The 19,569-nt window shown below is 43.0% G+C and overlaps 1 protein-coding gene across 1 annotated transcript in view; it reads right to left on the reverse strand.

The window, feature by feature from the left end:
• Nucleotides 1-5,649: 5,649 nt before the first annotated feature.
• Nucleotides 5,650-19,569, reverse strand: part of HAAO (3-hydroxyanthranilate 3,4-dioxygenase) — a 56,030-nt gene continuing 42,110 nt past the window's right edge. The window contains exons 7-10 of the mRNA XM_073553452.1: nucleotides 15,382-15,527; nucleotides 11,476-11,544; nucleotides 6,516-6,598; nucleotides 5,650-5,829 (exon numbers count right to left, since the gene is read on the reverse strand). Coding sequence (XP_073409553.1) covers nucleotides 5,751-5,829; nucleotides 6,516-6,598; nucleotides 11,476-11,544; nucleotides 15,382-15,527 — 377 coding nt within the window. The 3' untranslated portion in view covers nucleotides 5,650-5,750. The remainder of the gene's footprint in view (nucleotides 5,830-6,515; nucleotides 6,599-11,475; nucleotides 11,545-15,381; nucleotides 15,528-19,569) is intronic.

Consider the following 19,569-nt stretch of genomic DNA (forward strand, 5'->3'; position numbering starts at 1 on the left):
GCAGGGTGCAGCAAAGATGTAAAAGCTCCCCACAGGTGGAGCTGTAGTCCCAGGGCAGTGTAGATGTAACCAGCACGGGGATGTAGCAGTGCTGGAAGCGTAGGGATCAGACAAGACACAGCGGTTGCAGTTTCTGTACCTTTACGTAATATATGCAGTCCAGGGTCCTGATTACAGATGGTGTTGGAGCAGGTTAGCCTGGAAGCAGATCAGGATTCTCTCTCAGCAGAAGGGCTGTGCAGTCTCCTTCCTAGCGCCTTGTGGTGTGAAGCACCCCAGTACTTAGTTACTCTGGAATGCCTCTCTTCAGATGTTCCTAGAACCGTACTTGTATGACAGACAACTGTAGCCTCTCTCGGGGACTCCTCTCCTGAGTACTGGCTCTCTATTCAATTGCTGTTGTGTCCCAAGTCTCTGATGGGAGCAGGGCATTTACAGCCTCCTACTCCTCTGGTATCTGTGGCAGGACCGTTAGTATCCGTACCACCGTGGAGACCAAGCTCCAGTTCTTGCGCTCTTGCAGTGAGGGAGCTCTCCACCCGGAGCTCAACCTCCACTTTCCTCCACATGTCTGCACACGTGGACCTCCTTCAAGTCACTGACCACTCCTTCCTCTCAGCCCTCAGGGAGCACCCCCTCCCCTTCATCCTGGTTCAGAGTTCCCCCTGCTGGCTTGGAGTGGAATTGTGTTGCATGCATTAGGTTATCTGCTGGAGAGACCCATCATTGCTTCCAAGCCTGGCATTACCCTCCCCTGGAGGAAGGCAAGGCCAGTGTGGCGACCATACCCCTGGGGGCGCCACACTTGCGCAGTATGATACGGGCAGGCACGCTTGTGCAGTGTCTAGCAAATGCAGGTCCCTCGCTCAACACTTCTCAAGTGCCACTACACGCTACACACTGTGCAAAAGTTTGGTCAAAGTTTCATCATTCTTTATCACTGGTTCTCCACCTTCTCTTATCTATCAATCAGTTAAAAATGTACATGGCATCCAAGTGCTGGCTGATTTTTTCATGCCTGCATTGCCAGGTTTAATCCCACACTTGGATCAATATCTGGCATGACTCTGCAATTTTGCACAGACCACTCGGTCCAGCAAAGAATCACTGATATGTGAACAGCCTCATAGACTATCATACACAAAATAGCTTCCCCTTGAAAAAGAACGGATAGCACTCACACATGGAAAAACTGACGTGAGAATGAGCCCCAAGTCTGTGTTTGCAAAACAGCCAGCAATGAGATGAATACGGTCCAAGGAGACCTCAGAGTGTGATCTACTGGTTACCTACCAAGTGGAGGGGGGATTGCAATGTGAGGCCACCAAGGACCCAGACTGTATATTTTCTAGTAAATTGGTAATTTTTATACATATACCTTTAAACATTAGCAGCAAAAATAGTCGTTATATATCTGTGTGTAGACATTACACTAATTATAAGCTCTTCAAAAACAACATCTGAAAATCCTGACTAAATTGAGCGCTGCCATCTGAGAGTTTATATGCACATTTCCGTGGTACATCTGCATCAGCAGGTGGAAAATTCTTAGAAAATCCATAACCTTCAACAAAAAGTTATTTTCTTTAGCTATAAACATCTCATTTTCTCTTCACTTACTAAATAATACCATATGGCTAAAGATTAAAAAAAACTCCAGTACTGATTGTACATAACACAGACACACTATTTATATGATTGCCCCCAGTAGTCGAAATAGAGCTCTCCTTAATAGTCACTGTAGTCTACCTCTCACCCAATAATAAATATTGCATTTAACACTCTCCCTTTAGATCATTAAAGGGGTTGACCACTACTAGGACAACCCCTTCTTAAACTAAATGTTATGCCTCGATAAAATAATAAAGCCTATACTCATCTCCCATTCTGGTTCCGTTTCAGCGATGTTAGCACTCGGGGTCCCGGGGCTGTGATGCGGTGCAATGACATGATGCCCGACGCCCAATCAGCGTTGGCGTCATTGTCTCTGCCTTTGGACAAACTGAACATGAAGAGGAAGTCGGGGAGGAGCAGCAGCCCTGGCTTCCTCTTCATTTTCAGGTTGTCCGATGGCAGAGACAATGATGCCAGCGCTGACTGGGCGCCGGCATCATGTTTCACAACACCACATCACAGCCCCGGTACCATGAGTGCCGACACCGCTGGAACGGAGCCAGCAGGGGAGGTGAGTATAGACTTTATTATTTTATCGAGGCATAACATTTAGTTTAAGAAGGGGTTGTCCTAGTAGTGGATAACCCCTTTAAAGAAGCCCACCACCCTACTTTTTCAGTAGGCACCTCAGTCCCCTTAGCCAGTTGTAAAAGTAACGCATCCCTTTATATGCCATCAGTCACGGTATCACCTTAACATCATAATAATCTCAGCACTACAGATGATAAAAATTTATTTAATGCAAATTGAATTTGTATTGAAATTTTTTAGATTTCGCCAAATCTGGCAAATTTGAACAATTTGTGATTTGACACTGCCATTTTACACAATGCAGAAGATTACATCAGTTATAGAAGGATTACATGATCTCAGGCCCGACAGGGGGCCTCCCTATAATGCCTTGCAGCTATCAAAACACATGGTATAACATAGCCAATAAGGAGAGCTCTGCAAAGGAATACGTGGATTTCGTCCGCGCTGCCCAAATGATGAAATTCCAGAAGGTTAATAAGGTTTGACAGTGGTTTATTCTACGCGTTTCAAGGTTTTTTGCAACCTCTTCAGGAAATACCACCTACCAGGTAGGTGGTATTTCCTGAAGAAGTTGCAAAAAACCTTGAAACGCGTAGAATAAACCACTGTCAAACCTTATTAAGCTTCTGGAATTTCATCATTTGGGCAGCGTGGACGAAATCCACGTATTCCTTTGCAGAGCTCTGTTTCAGATAGTCGGTGACCGACTTGTGGATCTGCAGCAGCCCTTATCTATACATGCTTTGAATACCTACTACCAGGTGAGCAGTTTTTTGTCAAACCGCTTATTTATTTGTGGGATAAGACCCTATATTGCGCTTGTGTCTCCCTCTTTCCTCACAATAATAGCCAATAAGGAGGAAGAATCACAGCCAGTTTAAAAGCTGAGGTAGGGAATGCAGCAGCCATTATGTGGTGAATCTGGACAGTAAAAGAAAATCACAGCTCACAACTTTGCTATAAAGATAAGGAGAGAAAGTCATGAAACATTGATAAAACTGTGACAACTCAGCAATGAAGATTAAAGTATAAGGAAGAAGGAATAGTGTCATGCACATTTTTCAGGGCAATTGAAGGCTTAGCTATACTTTCAACATGGTGAATCGATTTGCGTCAAATGCAATTTTTTGGTTTAAGTTTGGAAAATCTCGTCAAATTGATTATGAAAAGATTTGTCTCTACTCAGCAGTCTTACCAATACCACTTTCAATTCCTTATCGCCTACGCCTCCCCAGCTTGTAGTCAGTGTCTACCATACTTCTGCACTAGTCAGAGTAATCCTCAATACTATGTTCCTAGTAGTCAAAGCAGATCTCCTCACTGCCCTGTTACGTGACCCAATTTTCGGTCAAGTTCTAGCTTTTCGATAGATGGCCTCACATTCGTCTCTATACTGCTTTGTTATACAGAGGAATTCCTGATCGACTCCTGTGGCTACAAAACAATCCCAATCATCACTCCTTCACCACCTTACTTGATAGTTAAAATGAGGTGTATGTTTTGTTTGGTTTTTGCCAAACATGACGCACGACATTGTGGCCAAATATCTCCATTTTGGTCTTGTCTGTGCAAGAGACATTGCTCCAGAAGTGGTCATATCCAGCTTTGCAAACTTTATAATTTTGCAACTTAAAAAAAGAGGTTTTCTCCAGTCAAACCTATTCTGACTGCACAAGTAGGCTGTGAGTGTGGGGCTTGGTACACCAAATCTATGGATTTCTCTATGTACCAGTACTCACACAAACAGATTTCATCAGATAGTTTTAACTCTACTGCAGAGGCACGTATGAAGATTCCAGAAGAAATTTATTTTCAAGCTAAATTCTTGTATTATGCCCAAAAGTAACAGCAGCAGCTGTAGTAGGTACAGTATCTGCAAAACAACTGCAGTAGGTAAAAAGAATAAGATAAAGTAGAAATGTAAAGGGATCAACTTCAAATCAATCTGGCTGGCAAACAATGAAACAGGAGGAAGAAGTGAGAAGTTACTGAACTCAGAGTATGAGAAACAGGATAAACTTCTGAAAGACAAACCTGATTGTATAACAGTGTAACAGCAACAATACAATGGCAATTCAGTACTTTGTGACTCTCAAATCGTGGGACATGACAAAACCCTTCCAACCAAGTCATTCTTGTTCAGATTGTATTATCACGAACTCGAAAATGTAACTGAGGCCTTTAGAGTCTGAGCTGTAGTTCTTGGGTTTTTTGTAATTTCTTCGAGCATTTCATGGTCTGACTTTAGGGTTAATTAGCTGGGACATCCTTTCCTGTCTTAAATGTTTGCCACTTGTTGATATTCTTTCTCACTTTAGAATGTTGGACTCCAAATTTTTGGGAAATGGCCTTAAAACGTCTTTCCATATTGACTGGTAGCCACAATTGCTTCTCTAAGATCATCGCTGATGTCTTTCCTCCTTGGCAATGTGTTAACCAGCAAACTAAGAAAGCATCTCCTTCTATAGAGGTGATTACATTTGCGGATGAACAATTAATAAAAACCATTCCCTCAATTAAAAAAGCAACAAAGTAATTGTCATGATCCAGGACGGGGTTTCGCTTTGGCCCGTCCTGGTCTGACTGGGGGTTAATTGTTCCGCCTCTCCCTGGCAGAGGGCGGCTATTTAATGCTCACTGGACCTAGGTCCGGTGTCAGTTATACTCCTACCCTCGGCTGAGTTAGTTGACCTTGTGCGTACGTGTGCCTTGTGCCTGATAGCTTGCTTGCTTGTTTGGTTTTGATCCGGTTCTGTCCCTGTTACGAGTTCTGCTTGTCCCTCTTGCACTGCGCTACCTCTCGTGTATGACTCTCTGCTTGTGACCCGACTTCTCTCTGCTCGTCCCCTTGGTACCGCGTCGCTCTCTTGTGTATGACCTTTGGCTTTGTCTGACCTCCCGTCTGTTTACCCCTCCTGTACCTCGCTGTCTGTACTGTGAATGACCTCTGTTTTGCCCGATTGACTTTTCTGTCTCCTCTGAAAGCAGGATGTTAAGCTCCGCCCCCTTGCAGTCACATGACCGTAGGTCCCGTGCCGGCTGGCTAAACTTCATCACGCAGGTCCTGTGCACCTATACTTTCTGGCTATCCTGGTCCCCAGGGGACCCTACAGTGCGGGTGAGTCCCTGCTCAGCGGAGGCTGTACGCCAGCGCTGTCAGGATCCTGATAGTAATATTATGTTAAAATCACAATGCTAAAAAATTCTGTCCTATAACCAAAAGCGCTCCAACAAAAAGAATTGTGCAAAATGGGAAGCCACTTCAAATAGTTGTCAGACAGATGAATACACTGACATTTCCCTTAGTTTTTAAAAATACTAGTATTTCAGTATGCTACATATATATTGTTAGTCTAATTATCGGCGTCTGACATAAAGGCTTTTGTATAAAGCTGGATCGTGTTCCTTTCATTTCGATAGCAATAAAACGTAACTCAAGGACAACGTATCCGATATCAAATTTATTCATGAACATGTTTAGTGGCAAATGTGTCATGATAAAAATGCATCTGCTGTCTTCGGAAAATGCTCTGATCAAGTGATTAATTATTTGCTTTCCTTTGAGCCGGTTCCATGTGAATGCAGAAGGCAACACAGCCCTCATGTCTCCTCCAGGAAAACCTGTTCCAAGTAAAATAGTAAGAAACTGTTACAGCATAAAAAACAACTCACACATATTCAATAAATCCAGGATGTTCCAGTAAGTATTCTATTCACTAGTCAGTATTTACTTCAGTTTAAATCACTCATCAACAATCCGCCCGATAGGTTTTTGCTTGACAGTTGGTGCTTATAAAGTCCTATGGAGAATTATAACGGTCATTCCAGGAGAACTTGCAGCAGAATGTCTGTGTCTTCTTCTAGCTCCTCCCCCTCCATAGAAATTTAAATGCACCAACTGTCATCTTCCTATCTCAGGGATGAATACAGATTTTACCCATCAATTGAGAGGAAAAGATAAAACCAGAAAGAGAAAAAAGCAATTTTCTTTTAATAAGATATATCACAAAGTTGTTTATTTTGACGTTTACTATAAATTTATGAAATAAAAATTAAAATTACTCTGATTTTTTTTTTTTACGCAAAGGTAAATCCCCAATCTGTGTCCAAAAAAATCATACAAAAAAAAAAAAAATCAATATTTGACCAAAGTCTAAATTTAATAAAAAAAATTACATTCAACATTATATTTGTCATTCCAAAAGGGTGAAATTATGTCCGTGGAGATCTGAATCCCATGGTCCTGTAGGGTTAAACCCTACAGTTCTGCATATTGTACAGCATGAAGGTTTTATCTCTTAACTCACGCAGACTGTTCTGGTACGAGCACGCTGTCTCCAGCCTCTAACGTCAGAACTCTGTCACCAGCCGCTACCGCAGAGGAGCCTTCCTGCAATGTGTTGCCATAAGAAAATGTCACTATAAACTACATTATGGTTTATTATTATGTTGCTTAAAATACACAATATTGTTTTGACAGACTTGTTCCAAGTCATTGTACCTCCGCACGGCTCTAATACTGGGCGACTTTTCTTTCATATAGTACTGGGGGCTTATGTGTGAGAAATAAGTTGTGCCGTTCTGGTATATTCCCCCCATAGAGGAGCTGTTGGATCGGCAAGTCCTTATTGCAAAGTCAATGTAAAGCCTCACTCAGGCATCTGATTTTTTTCATGTAGCGGAAAATCAATCAGACTCCCATCAGGGTGTGTCACGACTGTCATCCGATTTTCTCGTACATGCAGAAATTTTTTTAAAAATTCTCCACCTTCTTCCTTCTGACAGTCTGTAAACCCATTGACTTGCACTGCTGATTTCGATGCAACCCTCGGATCAAAATCAACATGCCTCTATTATTTTCCGCAGACCTTTCGGCCTGCAAAAAGTAACGGGCAGATGAATGGCCCGCATAGACTATCACAGGTGTGAGTTCTATCAGTGAAAATAGATTTATTTTCTTAGTTACATATAACTACTCTGAGAGTAATAAAGTATGGATTCAACCAAAAATTCTAGAATTCTTTTCAATATAGGATTTACATATTATGGAGTTCGAACTGCATAACATACAGTAATAATATACTAAGGAACCAGGCAAAGAACCTGAACATTAACTTTTTTTAATTTAACCTCCAGGTTATTATACTTCCTTACCTTATTTTGCTTCCTTCTCTTCCAAGCACTGCGCTTCAGTGCTGCCTCAACCTCCTTTAGAGGTTGCTTTGAACTGCTGCTCAGCAAAGATTCATCATCTACTATGTAATCGTCTAATTCTGTCTGTCTGTAACGGAAATCCCGCATCGCTGATTGGTCGCGCCCAGCGGGGCGCGACCAATCAGCGACAGGCGCAGTCCGGTCGCGAATTGGTGCGACATTCAAATGACCAACGCCACCGCTACCGTCTGGAGATCTGCGGCACTAGTGCTCAATGTGTGGATGGTACCCAGGGTCCGGAGGAGAGGAGACTCTCCTCCAGGCCCTGGGTACCATAAACCTGTAAAAAATAGAACTAAAATAAAAAATAGTGATATACTCACCTTCCGACGGCCGCCGGACTCTTTCCCTCCTCTCACCACGCGCCTGGAGTTTTCCGGTCCCAGTAATGCTTTGCGCGAAAGACCGCTGATGATGTCGCGCTCTCGCGAGAATGACGACATCTTCGGTCCTTCACGCTAAGCATTACTGGGACCGGAAGATGCCGGGAGCGTGGAGAGGAGATCAAGGGCCGTCAGAAGGTGAGTATAACCCACGCTGGCCATATTCTAGAATACCCGATGCGTTAGAATCGGGCCACCATCTAGTTAATTATAATCAAACAATCATAGCACCCTGGAAAATAGGAAATCAATTTGTAGTGCATTGAAATTGCCAAAAAAGTGCACTTTCACATTTATTTTTTAGATTTTTTATTTACCACGTTCATTTTATGCTAAAACTGATCAGGCAGTATGATTCTCCAGGTCAGTATGAGTAATGAAAAAAATATTCCGAAATTTATAACAGAAAAAAATGTTGCTTTTGTCACCATTTTCCAAGACCAGAACGTCTCCATTTTTCGGGATCTGAGGCTGTGAGAGGACTTTAATTTTGCCGCCCTGAGCTGACATTTCTACTGACAACATTTGAGGGTAGATAAGATGTTTTGATCGCCTCTTATTGCATTTTTGTCACGAGTGTGTCAGGTGTGACAGACAGTCATCCTGGATCCGGCTGTAGAAGGTCTTTGCGTTTAGCTCAAGCACCTTCTTAATTTTTGCATCTCTGTTATGGAGGGATATCCTTCTCCCTTTAGGATCCAATAGTTACCTCCACCTTCTGCTGCTAATCACACACCTTTTGCTGAAGATTTAAACACATTCAATTGCTGCAGCATGATGGGGTGTTAGCTCATACATGCTTCAGTATTGTTGGAAGTTCTAGCAGTCGGTTAGTGTCTTTCACTGAGGACCCTTGGAGGATGGCTGGCATGACATCTCGATTGTCTTCTCATACTAAGTGTTTCCTCCCATCTGTCTTCCCTCTCTGTCTTTAGTTTTAGTGGGGACTGACTAGTGCTATCCAGTCCTCTCCCTACATAGGGCCTATCGCTTGGGTCAGGCAGGGATTAGGCTCCTGCTCGGCGATAGGTGCAGAACCTACCGTATATACTCGAGTATAAGTCGACCCGAGTATAAGCCGACCCCCCTAATTTTGCCACAAAAAACTGGGAGAACTTATTGACTCGAGTATAAGCCTAGGGTGGGAAATGCTCCATAGATTATTCCCCCATATGGTGCCCCCAGAAGAAGCTCCATAGATTATTCCCCCATATGCTGCCCCCATAAGAAGCTCCATAGATTGTTCCCCCATATGCTGCCCCCATAAGAAGCTCCATAGGTTGTTCCCCCATATGCTGCCCCCATAAGAAGCTCCATAGATTGTTCCCCCATATGCTGCCCCCATGCTGCTGCTGCATGTAAAAATAAAAAAAATGACATACTCACCTCTCCGTCGCTGGGTGTCAGATATTCACCTGTCCTGCGTCCATGGCTGCTCACCGCTATCTGCCACATCATCAGTCAGTGACGTTCAGACTGCAGGGGGCGCGGCGCGCACTAACCACGTCACCGCGCACTAACCACGTCACCGCGCCCTCTGCTGTCTGAAGTCACTGACCGATGACAGACAGCAGCAAGCAGCCATGGACGCAGGACAGGTGAGTATCGCTATACTTACCCGTCCTGACGCTGTGTCTTGAGCCCCCAGCTTCTCCGCGCTCTCTCTTCCTGCCTTCAGTGGTCACGTGGTGCCGCCCATTAAAACTCATGAATATGCGCATATTCATGAGTTTTAATGAGCGGCACCACGTGACCGCTGAAGGCAGGAAGAGAGAGCATGGGGCGAAGCTGGGGGCTCAAGACACAGCGTCAGGACGGGTAAGTATGACCTGACACCCCCGCCCCCCCTCCGACCCCCTTTGTATATGACTCGAATATAAGACGAGAGGGGGACTTTCAGCCCAATTTTTTGGGCTGAAAATCTTGACTTATATTCGAGTATATACGGTATATAGGCACTTTTAGGGCAGACAGAGTGATCCAGTCCCCTCTTCCCTAGTGTTTATGCTCCCCATCCCTCTTTCCGTTGTTGTGCACTTACTTATCCTTCACTCAGCATGACAATTTTATTCCAATGTTGCAGCCACCAAAAAAAATGTAATTCTAGCATTTTGATTTTTTTTTCGTTATGCCATTTTGCGATCGCTTTAATTTATTTTATATTTTGAGACATCAGACTTTTAAGAATGCATGAATACTTTTCAAAATATAGTTTCAGTTTTAATGGGGCAAAAGGGGGGTAATTTGAACTTTTGTATTTTTGCATTTTTTAAAACTTTTTTTCACTTTCCACTGTATTTAAGAATCCCCTTAAGAGACTTGAAGCTGCGATCATCTGATTGTTTGTGCCATGCATAGTAGGGTATCAGTGCTGCTCTGTATAGCAAAAATCACAATCTCCTATGAACGACGGCCACAAGCTGACTTTCACAGGGGGATCATAATGACAGGCAGACAGGCACGGAGGTCTTCAGCAGACCCTCAGCTATCATGATAATGATAACCCATTGATGCACTCGATCACATCACTGGCCCACCAAAGGGAGTGTGGAACGATGCGCGCCCGTTGGCTAGTGTTAAATTCTGTTGCCAGAGATTGACAATGGAATTTCACATGTTAACAGGACCGGGTGGAGCTCCGATCTACCCGAAGCTGTTAGAGAAAGATGTGGGCGCAGCTTGCAAGCCTGCATCAAAGTCAGGGAGCCAGCATATGACGTACCGATATGTCATATGTCGGAAAAGGGTTAATGGAGCGCACGGATCAGCAGTTGAAAGCAGCTTCTAAAGGAGCATAAACTGGACATTGAAACAGCACTGTCAAAGATTGGGAAAGTAGAAGGAAACAAAAAAGTAATGAAGTATATTTCAAACATTTACAGTATAACTTTGCAGTGTATGAAGGGGTAACATAAATGTAAGGGAAAAATAAATAGTTACTCTTTAACGTACAGAGGACTTTGCTGCAAAACATCCATTTTGGATATGCCCCACAGCATGATAGTAAGGGAGTGCAAAGTTATTTACTTATTGCTGTCTTATCCTTTGATTTCAGTCACCAATTTTTAAATTGCACTCAACGAAAAACATGTTGTTTCTTAAAAAACATAGGGTAGGACACTACAACACTACTGTCAATCATCTACAGTAAAACATTATTCGCAAGACTGATGAACGTTCTAGTAAGTTCACCTGATAAACATATCTTGAAATTAAAAAAAACACTAAAGTGACATAAAAATGCTTGCACTACCGCAATCTTAAAGGGTTGTCTTGCCGTTTACTTTGATGGCATACTGCCGGGAAATGCCATTAATGTTCAATCAATGGGAGCAGCTCTGTTTTAACCTTTTTTGATTGCTGCACCAAAATGGAAGCATTACTAGGCCCCATGCCACTCATTTCTTTTTCTGATTAACTCTAAGGTCAGACCATCATAGTGAATAGCGAACCATTCACTATAGAGATAGTGTTGATCAGACCTCCACCTACCAGTCACTGATGCCATATCCCAGTCATATTTTTTAAATTAGCTTCTATTTTTTTCATCCATTTTTTGCCTTCGACTGTCAACAGTAGTTCATAAATATGCCTACTTTATTCTATGTCATAAAAATGCTTCATAGTAAACCTCTTCGAAGTAATTCAATAAATATATTTTTGGACACACCAGTTGCCATATCCAGGTATCTGTATGTAATGTGCTCTCTGCGGTTTCTCCTGCGCCATACACTGTAGCCTGAAATGAAAAGGAAAAATGTACTTTTCATGTGAAGGATGACTGAGGATGATCTGGACTGGGTGTAAAGGTCTCCTTTCCATATTTATATAAGATGAGGTCAAAACTGTATTAAGAGTTGACCTAATAAAAAATAATAATAATTTTATTTATATAGTGCCAACATATTCCGCAGCACTTTACCATAAAGCGGGGACATATACAAACAATAAAGGCATCCCAAAATAACATATAGTTCAGCAATTACAGGAGGAGTGAGGACCATGCTCGCAAGCTTACAATCTATAAGATCTAGATTAGCCCTAGGCATTAAGACTAAGTGTCACAACTCAGCTGTTGGGTGTCCCAGGATCAGGGGCTCCTTCCCTGTCCCTAATACTAGGAGCACCCTAGCTTGCCATGTTATCCGGATTACTTCTGATGGTGAAGATGCCAGGGCCACGAACGTTGCCTTAGCTCCTGAATGTGCCCTCAGTGTGTACCCTTCCCTCACCCAGGGAAGAGGGGAGTAGTAGTGTACCATAATACGCCAACCAGACTAACAAGGTGACGGGAACAGGGATATTGAAAAATGTCAAACATACAAATACACTCACAAATGCAATAGAGGAAAACATCGGTGAGTAGAGGATGGGGTTAAACCAAGGTAGGAGCAGAAAGGGAATTATCACACTCTCAAAACCTATCAACAGTCATAGATAAATCCACCAAGCGCCTTCTCCAATAACAACCTCCAGCCATGCAGCATAAACTAACTCTGACAATGAGTTCTAGCCAGGACCAGTTTAAATAGGAGATGGGAGTGGCTAACAGTGCACAGCTGAGAGCCTTAAGGCAGAAGTGATGTAGAACCGCAGACAAGTGAGCAGCAGCAGGGTGAGAATGCCAAAAGCACGCATAGATGGCCCACACTTTCTGATTGGATGAGGAGATGGTGGAGGAAGCGGAGTAGGAGGAGCAGGCAACATGGACAGAGACAGCTGACCTAATGGCTAGGTGTCAGTCTCAGCAAGCACTTTGTAGCAGCTGACATAATAGCTAGTGGCCAGCTGTTGGGCACAATAGCTGCCACTTAATGGTAATAGCTAGGTGCCGGCTGCGGTACGCAGTAGAAACCAACTTAATGGCTAAGCAACCTGCTCCCTCTTCTGCTGTGAAGCTGGAGCAGCATGACCACCACCTCTTCCTCTGAACTGCCCACATAACTCAGATGGCTTTTACTCCATGTGGGGCCTAGAACCTCATCAACCCCCATCGCAGCATCACACCTCTCCAGTCTGTCCTTAACTCTGATGCCCTACTAATCCACTTCTGTGCTCTCTACTCCACCACTTCACCCTTCTGCTAATCCCTTCATTGTCTCCCAGTTACACAACGTATCCACTTCCAGCTACTAACACTGACCTACAAAGCCGTCCATAATCTTTCTCCCCTATATATCTCTGAACTAGTCACACAATATCTACCACCACCATCCTTCTCTCTTCCACAATAGTACGTTCCTCATCTAATCGCCTGCAAGACTTCTCCCAAGCATCCCCAATCCTGTAAAATTCTGTGTCCCAACACATCCGATTATCCCCTACATTCTGAAATTTCAAGCGGATCTTGAAAACCCATGTCTTTAGAACCACTTAAAGCAAGCAATGACCCTGCTGACTATTTGCACTACCCCTCCTACGTACAGAATACGTGGCTGGGCATCAGTGCACTGAATTTCTTCCAATTGTTGGCCAAATCTAGATGGATGGCCCACAGAACCACAGCCAGCGGAGTCATCAAAAAGCAGAAGTGACTGCTGCATGACTTGGGGTTCAGACTTGCCTGATTTGCAAGGGAGTGAGGTGGAAGACAGATACCCATGGGCCGCTGATGCAAATCTGCACTTTCAGCAGGGGACTGGGTGGAAGACAAAGCAAAGGAACTGAAGTTACTCTCAGCCAACCAACCTAAAACAACCTGTACTTGTTCTGGATTCACCACTTGTCCAGTGGTACTCTTGCCTATGAAATTACGCAGAACATCCTGACTCCTGAGTGCACCAGAGGAAGGTGTTTCATTTGGGCGTGTAGCAGGCAGGGCTGTGGAGTCGGTAAGCCAAACCTACGACTCCTCAATTTCCCTGACTCTGACTCCACAGCCCTGGTCACTACTGAGCATGTACATAAATTGCAGCACAAAATCATCTCAGATAAAAGCCAAGCCTTAGATCAGGAACAGAACAGACATTTATAGGACATTTCAGAAATTTCCCAAATTCTTATGAAAACATTTACAGCACATCTTGCATTGTACTACTGTAACCCATTTATTATATATTTTATATAGTCGGTCCATTTTATACTGACTCCACCAAAAGGGACACCAATTCCGACTCCACAGCCCTGGTAGCAGGCACAGATCAACCACTTCCTCTCTCTACCTGCAGCAGTTACACCACAACCAGCAGCAACACAGCCACATCCCCTATTTGAGGATATCCTCATTGTTTTCAGTGCAGAGTATTGCACAGCCTTTATACCAAGAGACAATGGCCAGCAGATTATTATACTGCCTGCTTTCAAACCTCCCACAAAACTAGTATTGGCTACCTCCTTCTACTACACCTCTTCCACCTACAACTCCACCTCAACGTCCTCCTCCACTATGACCTCCGCCTCCTGGTTCTACAGTGTTATTTTATTTTTTCTTATTCTATGTTCTTTTAAATCTGTTTCCTGACAAAAAACCCCCCAAAAACTCACAAACACAGTGTTAGATAGCTCCTCCCCTGCCTGTACGACCTACACTGACACATCCACCTCCTCCACTTGGACCTCTGCCTCCTGGTTCAAGATTATTATTTTTTCTTTTTTTATTCTGTGTTATTTTAAATAATTTTCCTATCCACATTTGTTTTCAGGGCACTTATCCAGCTCTTACACCATTTTGCTTTCTTTTGCACACCTCTAGCCCTAAGGCCGGTTTCACATTTGCGTTAAAGGCCACAGCATCGGCCTGCGCAAGGCTGCCGCTAAGCCCCGCCCCCTGCCGCGCCTTCGCAAGTAGCTCCGCCTCTAGGCACATGATGCTGCATGAGTCATGCGTCCCCTATCTTTGTCACTGAGGACGCAGGCCGTGCGCAGTATGCGTTTTGGCGGCGCCTGCGTCCTTTTGACGGTGCGCCGACCAGCGCCAAACACAACCTGTTGCAATTTGGTTGCGCTCGGCGCACCATCAAAAGGACGCAGGCGCTGCCAAAACGCATACTGCGAACGGCCTGCGTCCTCAGTGATAAAGATAGGGGACGCAGGACGCATGCAGCATCATGCGCCGGTAGGCGGAGCTACCGGCGGAGGCGCGGACGGGGGTGGGGCTTAGCGGCGGCCGTGCGCAGGCCATCACTGCACCCTGACACGCAAATGTGAAACCGGCCTAACTATGACCATTTTACATCCATTTTAAAGCACCAAAGTTTGGGTCCACATTGACTTATATATTGGATCATTTAGGTCTAAGGTCAAGTTCAGGTCCAAACCAAACTTTTTACTGAATGTTCGTCAAACATCCACCGTTCATTCATCTTTAATTAAGGCATCTTCACATGGGCCACAAATCAGTAAACACTGGCTCCTTGGATGATCAGATCATTTATGATGGTGGAAAATTGACCAATGTTAATTGCACATCGCCCTCTGTAAGCCGGGTATGTGCTGCCAACAACATGATGCTGTATGGTGACAGTCACAGAAAGGTTGTTCTTCCCCAAACAATTGAATCATATATAATAAATATGTGCGGTCATCTGTGTTATAATGAGTTAACCTTTCATTTTTTTCCCAATACATGATCTCATACCTTAGTCTCATAGCGACCTTCAAACAATTGTGCATGGCTTTTCTTCTGTATTCCCAAACAGTGTGAATCCAGCCAGTTCTGAAAGGAAAAAGGTTCCATCACGCTTTCAGTATTTAGCTCGCATGGAATTTTTTCTGGTACTTGGTCTACAAAGAAACAAAACAATGAGGAGTTAGTGTTAGAAAAAAGTGTGGTCCAATCAAATTGTACCAAATTGATGATGATAAAAAATTGACTGAGTGTTCTTCAAAAACTACAGGATATGATCACCTTTTGGGGCATTTTTTAAAATGTATGTATTTGAGGCAAATAAACAAGTTTCAAAGCCCTTAGGACTGCAAACGATAGCAGTGCAAAGACCCCCAGAAAATAATCAACTCTCCTGTCAAACAACCCATTTACATTTTTCTTCAATCTGCTATGTACTATGAATCACAGAGGCTGTAGAAGACAAATGGTTTTATACTATAATTTAACCCCATTACCAAAATTATTCTAAGCCAAATGTACATAAAATGTAAAAAACGCCCCTAAACAGGTCTGTACTAGTGACGACCAAGAGTGCTCACCATTGCTTGATACTTGAATGAGCATTGGAGTGCTTGGGCATGCGCTTACTCGATCAAGGATCGCGGGTGCTCGAGTGCCATGCTTGAGTCCCTGGCCAGTATCTTTTGCGGCTGTTAGAAAGCCAATAATTCAGTGATTGGGTGTTATAGAAGCACTGGTGACGCGATGCTCGGCACACTGTCCTCTGGAAGCAGTTCAGAGAAATTTGTTACAGGAGGGAGAGCTTAGATTAATGTCCGCTCCCTCCTAAATATTATAAAGTTGCACCATTTAATGTTTTTCACTTTTTTGAGCTATTAAATAAATATTGAATTTAAAAAAATATGTGTGGTCCCCCCTATTTTTGATAACCAGTCAAGGTAAAGCAGACAGCTGGGTGCTGATATTATCAGCCTGCGAAGGTCCTTTGATATTGGCCCCTACCCAGCCTAAAAATACCAGCCTGCAGCCTCCCCAGAATTGGTGCTTTTATATTGTCCTGGTTTGGTGGCAATCAGGGTAATATTTTTGAGGTTGATATTAGCTGTGTATTATCAGCTTGCATCAAGCCCAGTAATTAAAAAAAAATCCCACACTTCCAAAGGAAAAAAAGTTTTTTCACACTATCCCTCATCCTTCACCAATTTATTAACAAAAATGTTCCCACGCAACTTCACCGATGTAGTCCACGTTCCTCACATCCAGCTCAAGCATCTGTGAATAGAAGTAAAGAACTGCTATTAACAGGCGCCGGGTAGTGATGACAACGACCTTCAGAACAGCTAGCTCAACACTGCACTCAGCGAGAGCCAGCGGCTCTGATGAGAGTTGTCCTCTCTAAGCGACGCCTGTGAATAGCAATACTTTCTGCTATTCACAAATGCCGGAAACATTGAGGAACCTGGACTATGATGGAGGAGCTTCATGGGGACATGTTTTTTTAAAATAAATTGGTAAACGAGGGATTGCATTGGGGAGTCTTTTTTCAAATAAACTATTTTTTCTGTGTGTTTGTGTGTTTTTATTTTTTTTATTACCGGGTTAGCAATGGGGGTGTCGGAGAGACGCCTCTAGATTACAAACCCCTGGGCTAAATGTCAGCTCACAATACACAGCTGACATAAACTCCAAAAAGTATTAGTCCGATTGCCAGTGCACCAGAGCAATTGAGAAAAATCAGGCAAAGTGCCAGAATGGTGCATCTATTATGATGCACCAATTCTGGGGAGGCTGCAAGCTGGTACTTTTAGGCTGGAAAAGGACCAACATCCATGGACCTTCCCAGCCTTATCATATCAGCCTCCAGCTGTCTGCTTTACCTTGGCTGCTTATCAAAAATGGGGAGACTTTTAAAATTATTTATTTAGTTCCCAGCAGTGACCTGGGATTCCGAGATGCTACCAGGCATCTTCCCCATGCTGTTGCCATTGCATTTGAGCACATCCATTTCAGTGATTTTTCTGCCCCACTACAGTCTTCCAGTTAGGGTTTTCTGCAAATATGCTCAAGTTTCCCACTGACTTCCATTATACTTGTTACTTGAGGCAAGCCTGTCCTAGCGTCTGACCTGCTCGATTCGAGTAACGAGCACTCAAACATTTTAGTGCTTGCTCATCACTAGTCTACTCATCTAAAAATTGTACATTTTCCAGATGGACTTCAGTAAAAATTAAATCTAGTTTCTGATGCAACAAGGGTGCTATGGAAAAATATCTGCTGACTTTCTAATATTTCTTGTATTTGGAAGTCGCCTTGCTACACTTGTAAGGAGAGCTTTAAACTAGAACAACATGGGAAGGGAAGCAAAAGACCAGAAAAAGCCATACACCTGACAAATGCTATTGAGAACTCTGCTATTAGAAGTGGAAAGGAAGAACAAAGACGAAAGAATCTAATTAATAAAAATATTGGAGAAAGAGTAACCAATCACAAACTAAAATGTTTCTATACTAATGCACAAAGCATGGGCAACAAACAAGGAGAATTGGAACTACTAACACAGGAAAAGAAATATGATGTCATTGGAATCACTGAAACTTGGTGGGACGATACACATGATTGGAATACAAGACTAGAAGGATACAACTTATTCGCAAGAAACAGACTTGATAAACGAGGAGGAGGTGTCGCATTGTATGTTAGAAACGCGTATATCTGCACAGAGATTGAAGCTTCAGAGACTGGGAGTTCTGTGGAAACTGTTTGGGTAAGAATACAAGGACAGAACAATGGAAAGGACACCATTGTAGGCATTTACTACAGGCCGCCTGTGCAAGCTGAAGATATGGATGAACTCTTTATGCATCAAATGGCCAAGTTCTCCAAAAAATATGACATAGTTGTCATGGGAGATTTCAACTATCCAGACATTTGTTGGGAATCTCTCTCAGGCAAAACTAACAGGTCAAGGAAATTCTTATCCTCTCTTGCTGACAACTTTATCTTCCAAAAGGTAAGGGAGAAAACAAGGGGAACTGCTACCTTGGATCTAATCCTTATAAACAGGGAGGAAATGGTTGATGAGGTAAAAGTGGCTGGGACCCTAGGAGGTAGCGACCATGCTATTTTAGAATTTTGGATAACTAGAGGCGGAAGACTTGTGAAGACTCAGACGTCAAGGTTAGATTTCAGAAAGGCAGATTTTAAGGGATTCAGAAAGAGAATTGGAGGGATCCAATGGCTGGATATCCTAAAAGACAAAAATGTCCAGGAAGGATGGGAAATCTTGAAAAATGAAATTCTCAAAGCACAGTTGTTAACAATTCCGAAAAGAGGGAAGAATAGGAAGCATTTAAGGAAACCAGGATGGATGAACACAGAACTTAAGCACATGCTAAAAAGGAAGAAAAAAATGTTTATAAAATGGAAAGAGGGAGGCATATCTAAAGAAGAATATAATGCTGTCTGCAGAACCTGCAGGGCACAAATCAGATTATCTAAAGCTGAAAATGAATTGAGGCTTGCAAGAGATGTCAAAATCAATAATAAAGGATTTTGGGGATATGTCAAAAGTAAAAGAAAAGTCAAAGATGCTATAGGATTTTTACAGGATGAAAATGATGAAATGGTAAGACAGGATGTTGAGAAGGCTGAACTTTTAAATTCCTATTTTGCATCTGTTTTCTCTCAGAAAGGAAATGTAACATCAACTGTTATTCACTGTCCTATTAAGGGAATAGAAGAATCCAGGATATCTATAAACAGAAAGCTAGTGAGGAAACACTTAGCTAACCTAAATGAATTCAAGTCTCCAGGTCCAGATGAATTACACCCCAGAGTACTGAAGGAGATAGCAGAAGAAATTTTTGAACCCCTCTCCATAATCTTTGAAAATTCTTGGAGAACAGGAGAAGTGCCAGAAGACTGGAGAAGAGCAAATGTTGTTCCTATCTTCAAAAAGGGGAAGAAGGTGGACCCAGGGAACTATAGGCCGATGAGTCTGACTTCTATACCAGGAAAGATCTTTGAACAAATTATTAAACAACATGTATGTCAATACCTGGATAAGAATGAAGTGATTAAACAGAGTCAGCATGGGTTTGTAACTAATAAGTCATGTCAGACTAACTTAATTTCCTTCTATGACGGTATCACTGATTGGGTGGATCAAGGAAATGCTGTAGATATAGTATATCTTGA

This window comes from Dendrobates tinctorius, unplaced genomic scaffold, assembly GCF_039654945.1.
Source record: "Dendrobates tinctorius isolate UK_male_01 unplaced genomic scaffold, ASM3965494v1 ptg000201l, whole genome shotgun sequence".
Taxonomy (NCBI): domain Eukaryota; kingdom Metazoa; phylum Chordata; class Amphibia; order Anura; family Dendrobatidae; genus Dendrobates; species Dendrobates tinctorius.